Below are 14,924 nucleotides of genomic sequence, written 5' to 3'. Positions count from 1 at the left end.
GGCATTCCTAAAGTTGGTGTCTCATGTAGCAACATACAGAAAGAAGTCCTACTTCTTTCTGATCAAAATCAAACCAGTAAGAGTCTCTTGTTTTGTCATCTTTGGACCTGTGTAGCTGAACTCAAGTATCTGTCTCAGAAGACATGGGGAAATACAGTTAGGCTTAACTGTATAAATTGTCTGAAGTCAGTGGGTTTGTCATGCTGAAAAATAAAAGTTTAAGCATGTGTTTAACACCTAAAAAAAATACATGGCATGTTTTGCAAGAATTATCTCCAGAAGGAAGGGCTTCAAAATGTTTTACTCTGGTGTTTTGATATAATATTTATACTTGTATTTTTAGCCAAAAATCATGAAAATATGGATTTATTTTCACTCTATGATTTTGATAGTTTTGCTTTAACTTTACAATTGAATTCCAGCCTTTACAAGGGTAAAGAGTATGGTCTTGTCACTGGAGCTTGGCTTTGCTGAACTCCTGCTTGAAGAGTCCAGATTTAGCCTTTTCTGAGAGATCTTGAAAGAAAAGAGAATATGTCTTCCCAAAATTTTTAGTCTAAAAGGCATGTTGGAGTACTGTATTGTATAATTCTTTAGGTATTTGGATTAACCCTGATAAAATTATAGGTGGTTTTAAGGGAGTTTATTGTGCTTATAAATTGTAGTGGGGCTCCCTGTAATTTGTTATAATTAATTCAAGAGTTCAAGGGCAGAAAATCAGGATCAGGTTGTGGCATGCCTTCAGCTCTTGCTAAAGCATGCTATTACTGGCCTTTATGAAATATGAAGGCTTAGCTTCATATTTGTGGGTTTATTTGAACTTAGGTTATCCAAAAAGTATAGCATGCTGTTAAGAAAAAGTGCAGATCCAGGGATGGAGGCTGGACCTGTTGTGGTCGAGGGGAGGAAGGAGGTAGTCCTTTTTAAATATGGAGAAACTGATGGATCCTGCATGACTGAATCTGCTGGCTAAGCCTTTAGAGAAAGGAAAACGTGTTTTGGAAGGCTTGTGTCATGTCTGAAGGCTTTAACAAGGCCTGGGTGTGTGTAGGTGCTTGTGGTCCATAAGAAACAGCAGGAAAACCGAAAGTCTTGTGCAGTGCTGCTTTAAAAACCTGAGATTCCTTTTTGCAAAAAGCTTTATTTCTGGTGCTGAGTTAAATGCTGGAGACAAAAGGCGCCCATAAAAGAGGCATGGCAAGAGTATGGTGGCATGCAGGCTCATGGGTCTGCTCAAGTCCCTCAACTCTGACCGAGAGGGATAAATTCCAGGGTTGAACAAATCTCCAGATTTATCCATTCCTTTGCCTTTCAATGATGTGCCAAGACTGATGTGTGTTGCTTTTATCTGTATTTAACTGCTAAGAATTTCCCTAGCTGTTCCTATAACACTGAGCTATATGGAAGCAGCTGTTTGTATGCAAGAGGTTATAAACCATGTGCTCCTCCATTTTCAATATGCCTATTCTTTTATTTTTGAGTGGCTGATTTCCCTCCAGGAATTTGACCTCACTGACTGATTCATGAAGAAAATTTATCACTCCTAAAATACGTTTACTGAGTTGAAAATTTTTGCCAGTTGTGGAAAGCTTTGGTGTTGGAGAAGAAATCTGAAATGTTAGTATTCTGAAGAATATATGCAAAGCAATAACCTCTAAGTAGTAAACTAATGAAATGGAGGAAGTGAATAACACCTAAGAAGTAAAAACTTGTAATCTGGATGTTTTTTGGTGTGAATCAATAGATTCAGTCATGAGTGTGATGATAAATATATAGATATAAATAAAACAAGCAGCACTGGCTTTTTGTAGGACCTTATACTGATTAGATCTGCTAGGTTACCTTTCTATGTGCTCCTTATTGTTCCTCACAGGACAAGTGAGTCAGCAAGGTTATGTACTATTTGTGCTTATGCTTGCAAAATGTATAGCAAAACAAATGGAAAGTGACTGTCATGGTGAAATTAGTCTCTTTTATCCAAATCCCCTCCAACCCTTCAGCTATAAACTGTCGTCTTTAGAGAGAGATTCAGAGATGTGGGAGCAGATGATATGAGCTGTGCTTTCATCTGTCCTTCCTTTCCAAACCTATGAACCAAAGACATGAAAATAATGCTAACCTAGCATTGTTCTGTCTCATTAGGAAGGGGAAAAGAAATGTCACAAATCTTTCCGTGTATTTAATTCACTTTATTTTGTTTCACAGTCATCTTTTCCACCCAGATGTTGAAGGAAACCAGGATGTAGACAGTTGGATTCTGCTGTTGAACGATCTCACTTCTCAGTTGCCTAAGGTTAACCTTGACCTGCCTTATAAAACTGTTATGATGGAGGAGTTTTTATCCTCAGAACTATTACAACTATATATTACTATTGGCATTGATAGCTTGAGTTTCTAAAGGCAATTTTTCCTGTATAAGACATCGGTTCTTTCATCTTCTTCTCTTCTATCCCAGGCAAGTCTGCTGATCTTGTAGACTGGATGAGTGGACAGTGAGGTGGATTGTGGACTGGCTGCATGGCAGAACCCAGAGGGTGCTGATAAATGGGGTCGAGTCTAGTTGGAGGCCTGTGGCCAGTCCTGCAAAGGTCAGTACTTGGCCTGGTGCTCTTCAATTTGTTCATCAATGCCTTGGACGAGGGCACAGAGTGCACCCTGAGCAACTTTGTAGATGGTACCAAACTGGGAGGAATGGCTGACACTCCTGAGGGCTGTGCTGCCATCCAGAGGGACCTGAACAGGATGGAGAGTTGGGCAGAGAGTAACCTCATGAGGTTCAATAAGGACAAGTGCAGAGTCCTGCACCTGGGGAGGAATAACCCCAGACACCAGTACAGATTAGGAGTTGACCTGCTGGAAAGCAGCTCCACAGAGAAGGATTGGGGAGTTCATGAGACAGCAATGTGCCCTCATGGCCAAGAAGGCCAATGGGATCCTGGCCTGCATCGGGATGAGCGTTCCCAGCAGGTCGAGGGAGGTGATCCTGCCCCTCTACTCGGCTCTGGTGAGGCCACATTTGGAGTATTGTGTGCAGTCCTGGGCTCCCCAGGACAAGAGGGAAATGGAGCTCCTAGAGATGGTCCAGCGTAGGGCCACGAAGGTGATTAAGGGACTGGAGCATTTGTCATATGAGGAAAGGCTAAGCGAGCTGGGCCTATTTAGCCTGGAGAAGAGAAGGCTGAGAGGGGATTTGATCAACATGTTTATGAGGGGTGATTATAGGGAGGATGAGGCCAGGCTCTTCTCCATGGTGGCCAGTGACAGGATGAGGGGTAATGGGTGTAATTTGAAACATAGGCAGTTTAATCTCCATGTGAGGAAGAACTTCTTTACTGTGAGGGTGACAGAGCCCTGGAACACGCTGCCCAGAGAGGCTGTGGAGTCTCCTTTCCTGGAGATCTTCCAAACCCACCTGGATGCCACCCTGTGCCACGTGCTCTGGGTGTCCCTGCTGGAGCAGGGGGGTTGGACTAGATGATCTCTAAAGGTCCCTTCCAATCTTAGCCATTCTGTGATTCTGTGATCTTTCTGAAGATCTGATGCAAGGTGTGGTAGACTCACTCTCAGTAATACCTTTCCAAAAATATTACCCTTTAGTAGTGAAGCATAGCCATTGTTTTTCATATTCTACCACAAATCCTAGATAAATGACTATTGTCTAGTGCTGGGAAACATCAGACTTCCGCTGGGAGATTAGCTGGTGAAATTCCAGGGGAGCGAGGTAGAGACGTTCAGTTTATCAACATCATCTAAGCTTTTTCCAAAGGCAAAGACAAGACCTTAGCGCTGTGTTGCTGATGATGACATCATCAATGTATATATATCTTTTTTGTTGTTGTTGCTGTTAATACCTTTGGATTAAAATGTGCTGATGGAATTCTTGCCCTTAAAATGAGTTTCGGCATGCTCAAGCCCAGGAATCATAACACTATCTTTGCCAATATGTTGAGCAGTACATCTGAAGAGAACAATCATGTCTCTCTCTTTTTCTTGCTGCAAGAAATGCAGTCCCAGTTTGCAGTAGGCTTTGATGCTGTATTTTGACGCATGTGAAATAAGTGCTGTCTAGTAAGTGGAATCTTGACAGGGACTTAGGGGGAAAAAATCAGTTCTTCTAAGTATGCCATTGGTCTCCTGCCTTGGCTTAGACAGGTAACGTCATAGTTACCTAGTGATCATGAATTCCATTTAAAGCATGTTACTCTCAGAAAAAAAGCAACTAGTATGGGCTAATTGATTGTCTCAAATAGCTTAAAAAATAACATTTTGGTCATTATTAGTCAGTTTCTTTGCTTATTCTCTGAATATCTGAGTCATTGACTTATCTAGCTCAAAGGCCAAAAATATGAAAACCACTGTTTAATATAAAAAATAGCTTTATCTTTAAATCATAGGATGTAAGTATCTGTGGCATCCTTTCACTGAAGAGTATCGACACCAAAATCATTGCAGGTTTTAAGATGCTGATTGAACAACAGATGCATCAATATCAAAGCTATGGCTTAAAATGTTTTTAGTGAGAGAAGTCTGCTGTTAAGAAGAAATTACTTCCCCTGTGGGCAGATTATTGTGTAACTGTACATTGCAGAGCACCTCTTCAGAAGTACATTATCACTCAGAGATAAACACAAATGAGCTGAGTTGGGCTGTTGTTGTGATTCAATATGACTTTTATTGTTGTCCTAATTTTAGAAGGTCATCTTGTTCTCTAATTGCCTTTTTTTTTGAAGTTGTAAAAGAGCAGCAGGACTTGAGCAAAGCCACTTGTGGGACAGTCTGTCTCTCCTTTGAGTATTAAAGACTTATTATTTTGGGCATATGGAAACAGTAGAGCAATTTCTTTCCTCAAGAAAAGAAGTTAAACTACATAGCAAAGCAGTTATCCAATTGATAGGCTTGGAGCCAAAAGGGTACCTAATGAGTTATAAAAAAGTTAGTCAAGCCAGTAATTGCATCATTAGAAACAATTTTAAATGAATTGTGCCTCTTGAGTAACTAATGCTTTTTTTTCTATGGTCCTAATACATGTTTTCTACAGCTTTTGCATGTTTTCAGATACATTTAAGGTAAATAGGTTTATTTGTATTGAATATGTAATGCATTTATTCATGCTAGTTTGAAACTGCGAGCAAAATCATACTGATAGATTGAAAAATAAAGTCTTTCCTGCTGCTCCAAAAGCAGCACTGTAGTTTCTTAACCCTTCCTGTCCATGATGCATAGAAAAATACAAATAGGGAAGAATAACTAAAATCAGATCGATCAGAGTACAGCATGCAAACAATATTAATCCTTTTTTAATCCTGTCTACATTTACATATACAACTCTCTATATGTGTATATATAAAATATATATTTATATACATTTGGATTGTAAATCCCTGGAGAAGTAAGGTTATTTATTGTTCTGTTCTTTTATGTTTCTTGGTAGAGTTGGGTACTGCTTCATTTTTTAGGGCTGTTGGCTGATAGGCTGTAGGACTGATAGTATTATGAATAATTATTAATGAAGTGTTTACCTTGTGGCTCCCTATGGAAGTCTGTAGGAGGCAAAGTATGAAGATGCAGTACACCAATGCAGAACTTGCATCCGTTTCTTGCATTCTTGCTTTTGTGTAGGTACTCTTTAATTTTTTCCACAAAAATATCACCTGCAACGTTATCACAACCCACACAGAAACTGGCCTGAATACTTAAAAAATGTGATGCCCAAGACAAGGGAAACCAGTAAAGTGAACTGAGTTACATTCTGTATATTTAAAACAACAGTAGAGATTATATATCAGATAAAAAGTGATGATTGAAAAGTGGAGTGAATTTAATGACATCTAAACAAACAAAACTTTATGTTTTAAGATCTGTGCAGAAGTATATGGGCAAACAGAGTCACTCAGGATTAACATAGCTATAGCTAGCTAAGTCTTGTAATTAAATTTTAAACAAGTACCCTTGTCTCCTGTTTCCTAGTACCATGTGGATTTTTTTTCTCTGATGTAATATTGATTGCCAAATGCAGATGATACCAAAGTTCAAATACTGTCTTACAACTGTCCAGGTGAAGCAGCTTTACTTTATGAAGTGTGCTTTTTTGAAGTAATAGATCCACATATACTCCTAATATTTTCTGCTTTGGCTAAATAGAGCTGTGGGAAATAATATCCTAGTAATTATGGTATTGTTCAGACTTGTTGCCCACTCCCACTCTCCCTGGAATTAGCTACAGGCTGGCAAACTGTAGTAGCCCTTACTATATTGAACACAAAACGACACTGCTAAAAAGATTTTAATCTAGAATGAGCACAAAAGAAACAATGCTGGAGTGTGGGCTGTCTGCTGCTCTGCACTCCCCTAGTAGGCATATAGGCCCTGTGAATAAAGTCTTGTAAGTCTTTATTATTTTGGGCTGCCATTTGCAGACTTCTTTCTTCTTCTGTTTCCATTTGCTTTCCCCACTAACCTGCCTAATCAGAGGCTTATGAAATGCGTGTCTGTATGTGCTGAACTGGAACAGTTTCCCTCAGTGAATCTATGGATGGATTGTTTGTAAAATATTTGATTTCCTTCAAATTATAGAAACACTTTTGCAATCCAGACAAAGGATGGTCTCAGCTAGTGACATAGCAACAACATTTAACATTTCAGACAGAGGAGTCTCAAGTTCTTCATGGCGTATGGCTGCATTTCTTTTCTCTCTGCTGAATGTGCAGAAAGCCTGGCCACGGTTTGGCAGCACAACTCAACCATGGAAATGTGGCTTGTAGAGCTGTTACAGCCCTTGGCAGATCTTCGTCCAGGTTATTCCATGACAACCCAGCCCCTCCTCTTTCTGGAAAGCGTGATTCATGATTACACCACCAAAACTAAAGGATATGCCAGGGGACCCCTTGGATGGGTGACCGTTGACACTCCCAATCCAAGAATAAAGATGGAGCTGTTACTCACAGTAGTTTTCTCTCAAAGTTGTCTTCAATTTACTTTGCCACTTCCATGGAAAAAAAAAAAAAAGACATCAGAGACATATTAGATGATTAATGGTTTTCCATACACTTGCGTCTGAAAGCTGCCAGCTTCTTCCGTAGGTGTTCTCTGTAGAAAACTAGTTAATGTGACAGAGCAAGGTGTACATGTCTCTTAAACTCTCTTTGCATAGTGATCCCTAATATACAATAAATTCTGAACTTTTAATCCGCTACCACATTAGTAGATTCATTGCTGTACTGTCATTCTGTAGAATATTCCTGCTATGATTTTTAAATTTGATTTGTATCTGACATGAAGGGTAAAATATCTTTAAATGGGCTTCTTTCTCATACCATAGATGCTCAGTGTTTTCTTAAAAGCAGATTTTCTGAAGTATAAGCAAACTAAAATTAGAGGTATCCAATATCACCATTTCTTTTGAAAGTTTTGATCATGGTATTTGATACTGCAGTAACTGCGATAATGTCCTGTATTTGATGATGCTTATTTTAGATAATCCTTCCTGTGGAAGGGAGGATTCATCTCAGTGTTTTTGTGGGCACTGTCGTTGAAACCCCAGCTCCTCTAAAGCTGATGGTACTCTTGATTTTACTAGGATTTCACTAAGATTTTGCATTTTTTAACTTTTTGTGTAAAATTTTAACTCTGTGTTCATTTTAGCAATAGAGTTTTACATCTTTTAGAATAGACCATATGTAATTCTTGCGTTATATATATGTTTGTATATATATATACACACATTTCTTTGGGATTAGAAATCCCTAAAACGAGATTCAGCAAACACTTGCTTTGTCAAATATGCACATGAGTAACTTACGTGAAGCATGTGTGAAAGCATGAGTTTTGCAGAAGTGAGATTTAGTCATTGCATAGGCCTGGAAGAAAACTAGATTTTGTCTCCGGGACCAAGCAAGTGTGAAACCTGGGCTTGAAACACAAACATGAAGCTGAGAAGTGGGGTGTGCTTTTTACGCTTCCTTCCTCAATCAAATTTCAGTTCCCACTGATGTCTTAATCTTCATTAGTCTACGTGAATGTTCAATCTAAACATTTTACATGAGTTTTTGTTTGTTGTTGTTGTTTTTTCTGTTTGAAAATGTTGTTTGCCATTTTTTGAAGGCATCAAGGGAGAGGGAACCTAAACCTGGTAACCCAACACATGGAAATTGTCAGCTCAAAAGGAAACTACTCAAACGCTAAGGTTCATGTACATAAGCCTTCTTCTGAGAAGGGGACTGCACTGCAAATGCCTGTGTCCTGCTGCAGTGCTGCTATCTTGCGAGTGCAGGTCTGCTCAGAGCATTGGTGCTGTCTAGTGGCAAGTTACTGCATCTCACGTTGCTGACAGAAGAGTTAACTGAAGAGAAATGTTAAATGCCATATTTGATTAATATCACTCAAAGAATGACTTTGGGTTTTGTTCTTTTCTTTTCTTTTGAAGCGCACAGGTTTCTACCATCTCCGCACAGAGTTAAAGGGTAACGTTTGTGAGTATATATGGTATAGTGTAGAATGTAGACGATAGCGTAGAATATAGACTGTATAGTATAGAATACATATTTGTTCTGCAGTGAAGTCCTTGTAGCATGGATGATGTTGCTGTGGTTCTCTTCCAAGAAGGAATGGTTAATTGCCCAGGAAGGCAATTTAAAAAATAAAAATAAAACAAGACACACACATGCACACACACATCTGTCTGAAATTATTAAACCAGGACAAGAACTGTTTATTTGCTAATCCCAAAGGTTCAAGGTTAAGGCCAGATGTGGTGTGCTGGCTGCAGCTGAGTCCAGCCAAGAATTTGTTGCCCCCAGTGTTTTCCTCACTGCTCTTCACTGTCCTCCTTGCGGAGGCTGCAGTCCTTCCGAGTGGCCGGCATGCGTGCGAGTCGTTTATTTCTAACCCGATTCTGTCAGAACGATCTGGTTTAGCTCAGGCAATTGTTGTTTTTGCTAAATCCCCACTGCTTGGAGGGGATGCCCTTTGTGTAAGGGGCTGGTCACGCGTGCCACTGGAGGCAGCGGTGACCCCTCTTGGGACACAGCGCTGAGCAGCTCAAGAGGTAACCTTAGAGCCTGGTTCAGCTGCAGCCAGATGGATGTGGCAGGTCACAGCCTGAGAAAACCCTTTTCTTAGTTCATTGGCATTTGTTTTTTCTTATGTTCGGTCACCCAGACCCACCATTTTCTATCGGCAGGTTTGGGGTTGGGCATGTGAGGCTATGAGTGCAAGCACAAGCTGTGGCTACACAGGTGCAGGATCTTTGGGCTCAGACTTGTTGAGTTTTTGCAGGTTAGCTGAGGAAGAAACTGTGTTTTATGTAGTTCAGTGGTGTAACATGCAACAAAAGTTTAAACCGATGGGCTTATTGTAACTCATCTGTGTTTGATTATTGGCACACCAGTGACTTGGCCATCTCTGCTCTGTGCCTGGTACAGTTCAGTGGGTGAAAGGGATGCCAGGCTGGGGACACCATAATTTGTAAAACTTTTGTGTGCAGCTTCTTGTTTGTCCTCAGCTACTCTGCTGCAAGTGCAAGGTGAAAAGTGCAGGGTTTTTTTACTGTGGCTTAAACCAAACATAGTTTACTGCGTGATTGGCTTTTGGAGATCAGCAGGTGCATGGTGCTGTTAGTTGTTTTTGTTTGATTTGTGTGTCATTCTTATGAATAAGAGATGCCAATATAAAGAATTTCTGTGTGGTCCCTGATTAGTCACATCAGTTGGCCAAAGCCTTTTGCTAAAATTCCATTTTTCCTATGGTGACCCTGGAGCAAAAGCCATAGAAGAAATATGGAACAGCCTTGTTCTGTATTGGGGAAAGTGCAGTGGCCCCTGGAGAAGGTAACCCAGCATATGTTACTCTTTCTGTGTGGTCTTGGGATTGCAAACTAGAACTTTTTATTTTCTTTTTTGTACACCTGGAAATGCTGTTCCCATAGTAGTTGTCTTAACTTATTTTGACAATGTCCATGTACCTGGCAGATAATGTGGAAGGTCTAAGTTTAGTCACGGACTGCTGTTCTAGCTATATGACTTGTGTGTAGTGGATTTTCTTACTTTCAGCAGAAATGTATGCAAGCATATAGACCCTTTTTTTTTGTTCTCTTCTCTTCTTTGTAGATATCAGTATTACCTGCAGGTGAAAAAGGATGTGCTTGATGGCCGATTGCGCTCTTCGCTGGAGCAGGGAATTCGGCTAGCTGGTTTGGCAGTGCAAGGTAAGATGATGTTACCCACTAGCCCATTTTCAACCTTACCCTTTTTTGAGTTGATCCAGTTGTGAACAGGAGTCATACTAATGCCCAGACAACAACAACTGAGTTTCTTGTTCATTTAGAAATATGTAGTTGGTCTGTCATTGAGTGACTTGTGCCCCCGGTGTGGGAATGAGGGACTGCATCAGAGTGTTCGGCAGAATTGACTTGATACTGAATCTGAACACAGCTCCATTCTTCCAACTCTAGCCATGGAATACTTTGTAGTGTTGAATTTACTTCACACTCTCTATTTGAAATGAAAATACATCAAAGAGTGTAGCAGCAGCTTTAATTTTGCCTTTACCCAAAACTCATTTAGCCATATATTGCCATCTGAAGTGTGGAAGAACACATGACTAGTTGTGGTGCGAGTCATAAATTAATAAGCTGGTTCTTGCAATTTGATTTTTATTTTGAACCTCCTTAGGACATCAAAAAAACTGGGATTGCAAAATGTATATGGGCAGAGGAGGAAACTCTGTTTGAAGAAAGTGCATCCATGAATATGAGAACTTAAGGCAGAATTTTGACAGTCATGCCCTTGGACATTCCTTTGGATGGGGGCAGGCAGGCAATGAATATACATGTAATAGGGAACATGTATTTCTGATCCTTGAAAATTAAAGATTTTGTGGTATAACATGTCCTAGTAATGTTTTAAAATCTACAAATTGGAATCTAAAACGTAGTGCGTCAATCTTGGCCTCTGATTTGCAGAGGGTGTTGTTGTCAATACAAAACTTTTCAGGACTTTATCTGTGACTTTCTAAACCAGCTTTCTCCATTCTGACAAGTGTAGCATTTGCAAGAAGGAGTTCTTTGTAGGGACTATGTTCTGCTTCTGATTGCCAGAGATAATAGGCAAGACTCTTTGCAACTGTCTTAAAAGAGGGGCTTTTCAGAGAGGGCATTTCTAGCATTGAGGGCAACAGTTGGTTCTCATCAATTTGAAACATGGGTCATTAGGCACTGGTGGCAAGAGCTTCCCCCAAAATATACTAGAGAGGTAGTGGCAACCACATTTTTAAATACTCCGAAATTATGTTGTAAAATAGTAATACCTTAAGCAAAATGCTAATTGTAATTAGGATCTTTCTTACGGCCATGGAAGTCCTATGATAGTGTCTCATTTTTTGCATAAAAACTAAAGGAAAAATGTCTCCTGTCAAATCTTAAAATGTTTTATGAAAAACGGAAAGGATGTTTCTTTGCGGAATTTTGCAATTTGAGTCAATGAAGTTTGTCCAGTATGTGAGTTATTGATAAATAGATATTGAATATGTTACACTAGTGTTGTATCTCTGGAGATTTTGCTAGCTTTGAAACTAGTCAGTCTCATTGTAAGCAGTTTGCAACTGCTTACAAAACTAATTTTATTTTTAGACTTGCAGTTTTATTGTGAGTTTTCTATGTAATCTGCTATCTTTCAAAGACCATTGCATCAGAATACTGCACCTAATTTTGTTCACTTTTTTTTATGACCTTGTATTCCCCTCGTTGTCCTTTGCATGTGATGCAACTGAGGATATTTGAAATATTTGATTCTTTTAAATGTAGACCATTTCATGTTCATTTTGATTTCTTCTGTTTATGTTAAAACATAACTCTGAGGTGAAAACAAAATGAAACTGCATTTTTGGCATCCTGCAATACGTGAAACTGTCTAGAAGCTTTGAAAGAATGTTTAGCTAATGTGATTTATGATGGGGATTTCCAGCTTCTATAATATGAGAATCTTGTAGATGGCGTTTGATCCAGTTCAATTAAAATAAAATAAAAGCCTCCTGGCAAGATATTCTTTTGATATAAGCTGTTGTGTATTTAACAGATAGATAAATATAGGCTTTATGTTGTTTGTAAAGTAGTTTAGCCTTTAGGAAGCATTTTCAAAACTCCCCAGTTTCAAGGACGTTTTGACGAGTATCCTCAGCTGGTTGTAGGAGTGACTGTGAGCGTGCAGATGAGTAGCTCTTAGGTACTGAAGGAGCAGAAGCAAGTGTAGGAAGGCATGAAAGGCCATTCAGCTGAAGAAAAGTGGTGCCTGGGCTGTTACTGTGGCTGGAGAAAGTTAAGCTATTTAAATTTTGCTCTTTATTGTGAATTCCAGCCTCCCAGGCTGTAAAATCAAGCATCTTTCATACAATTACATTGAATTGCAATAGAGATGGATTATTTTTTTTTCCTTGTTGGGAATGTTGGAGACCCCCAAGCATTTATCATCTGGGCAACCACAGGTTTGTCAGAGGGTAATACTAGTTTGTGAAGGCCACAAGAAAGAAGCTCTTGAACTCCTAATATTAAAGTATTACAAATGGCCATAATATAAAGGAACAAAAGAGAGGAATTGTGTTGCTTGTTATTTGTTTGCTAGTATTATTTTCAGAACCCCGTGTTAAAAGCTGAAGTACAAGCAGAAATCTTTGCACTGGGTTGTGACTTCAGAAAAAAACCTCCCCCACATGCATCTGTGTGAAGGTTGAGTGAGGTCTTAACATGGGTGGAAAGAGCTTGAATGAGTAATTGTGTTGTTTTCTTTCCAGCGGATTTTGGAGACTATAATCAATTTGAGTCTCATGACTTCCTCCGAGAATATGTCCTGTTTCCTATGGTGAGTTACTTTTCCCCATCTTTGGTGGTCTTTTATGAATAGGTCTTCCATACCTCAAAGATGGTTTTGTCAATAGTAGAGTAAAAGCACCAGGGTTGAGATGTTAATGGCTGAAATAAACTTTGCTGCCCCAAAACTGCAGCATATTTGATTGTAGTTAAAGATTTAGCCTTTTTTTCAGCTCTTGTTTAGTCTCTGCTCGGAATAGATGTCAACAAAAGAAATGTATTCAACTGAATCAACTAAGAACTTGCATTTATTTAGAGGGTATATATCAGCAGTACTGCAGTATTAGTAATACTGCCTAACTAGCGGGTATGAGAGCAGCTATTTTAGTAAATGTTTTATCTGAGGACAAGTCTTTGCTCAAGAGAATGCAGACTTAAATCAATTGACTGTTGAACTGAAATGAAGCATGAATCAGGGCTTCTGAAAATGCCCTGAAGGGACTGTGCTGTAAACTTATTGTTTTTAATTTAAATTGGAAAATAGCAAATAATTTGAACGCTGAAGGAAGTATTTTAGGTCACTGATTACATTAGACTGTGGTGATAGATGCCAGGCACTTGCAGCCCATGACATTGAGTCCCTCTGGGAGAATGGTTTATTGCAAAAAAAAAAAAAAAAAAAAAAAAAAACCTGCTGAGCTTAAGGCTGGCTTTTTCTCTTGTTAAACTCCAGCAGCACAGCACATGAGTGTAAACTTAAATAAATGAAACAAAAGAACTTGAAATTCTTTCTGAGCAGAGGAAAATTTGAAGGTGAGGTCGGGTCCCCCTGTCCTAAATGTTAGGCGTCTGGTTTGTCCCTGCACTTAGAGGGCAGACAGAGGGATCTCCAGAAGATGATTCATGGCAACTTGAATGTCTCAAAAAGCACTTTCAGAAGGAGCTCTTCTTGTATACTTTGGCTTTGTAGACGTAGAGGGTGTATGTGGCCCTCTGTAATTGCAAGTATATTCTAGATTTCAAAAGATGATTGTTGTGCAGGGTCTTGAAATGCAGTTTTGGGCTGGTAGATATGTCAATGCCACCTGCCAGCAGGAAGAAGAGGAATTTAAAAATACATGGGAATATGCGTATGTCTTGCATACCTGGAAGACCACTACAGTGTTGCCCTTCCACTAAGGAACTTCTGTTAACTAGACTAGTGCAGGGGTGGGCTTTTGTGTTAGGTCATGTTTAGTTCTTAGTATAGTTTGTAAAGTTTGACAAGTGACGTATTATAGCCAAAGTGAAAAAGATGATGGTTGTAATAGAGACTGAGAAATGCATAGTTAAGCGTTCACATTTCAAATTCCTGTGTTTTTACAAAGACCCTTCAATAAACTTACATATTTTGACACATCTTGGTGTCAGCTGTCCTTTGCTGTGTTGTAGTAGCCTCTCTTCTGTTTTGGACCCCTCATGAGGCAATTTGATGGTGTCCTGCTGTTCATCAATGCTACTACTGCCAAATTTAACAAGATCTGCCAAGTGTCAGCTTCCCATCCTTAATTGATTCTCTAGGCACCTTTTTTGTTTGTTTATAAACTTGTCTGTCTTCCTCTGGGAGGAGTGTAGGGTGTAATAGTAATATTTCATTTCAAGTCTTGTGACAGCTGCTAATTGCTGTAGATATAAGCTAGTCCTAAAGCAAGTGGGAGGATTTGAGTGAATCTCAAGCCCAGAAAGAGCCTCCACGGAGAACGTTGCTGTAAATTCATTAGTGAAGCGAGCTGGCGAATGAGGGAGGGGCAGCCCCGTTTGCACCGTTTGATCTTGCGAGGCTGCAATGTGTGTCAAATGGCATTTCTTCAGCAGAGAAAAGAACAAAGTTATGTACACAGTACACCCCACAGGTGTGTGGCTCTGCATAGGCATGTACTATGCCATTTTTCATTAGCACGCTACCACTTTCGCATTTTTCTGTGGCAGAAGCAAATATCAGAGGGAGGGCCCTATTGAGCAAGAAACAGGCAGTATATTTAAGTATAATACATGCAGCCTTAAGGCTACTTTTTAAATAGAAATATGAACTTTGAGGTTTTGCTAGTAAGTTTTCAACCCTTTTTTTTTCCCTCTTTGGATTTATGAC

At 39.5% G+C, this 14,924-nt stretch overlaps 1 protein-coding gene across 1 annotated transcript in view; it reads left to right on the top strand.

The window, feature by feature from the left end:
- Positions 1–14,924, top strand: part of PTPN14 (protein tyrosine phosphatase non-receptor type 14) — a 66,240-nt gene that overhangs the window by 20,892 nt on the left and 30,424 nt on the right. The window contains exons 3-4 of the mRNA XM_010221363.2: positions 10,104–10,201; positions 12,781–12,848. Of these exons, the coding sequence (XP_010219665.2) occupies positions 10,104–10,201; positions 12,781–12,848 (166 nt within the window). The remainder of the gene's footprint in view (positions 1–10,103; positions 10,202–12,780; positions 12,849–14,924) is intronic.

This window comes from Tinamus guttatus, unplaced genomic scaffold, assembly GCF_059628265.1.
Source record: "Tinamus guttatus ecotype Peru unplaced genomic scaffold, ASM5962826v1 Tinamus_guttatus_pri_ptg000033l, whole genome shotgun sequence".
NCBI classification, from domain to species: Eukaryota; Metazoa; Chordata; class Aves; order Tinamiformes; family Tinamidae; genus Tinamus; species Tinamus guttatus.
The sequence above is the reverse complement of the archived record's forward strand: the minus strand, read 5'-3'. Positions and strand labels throughout refer to the sequence as shown.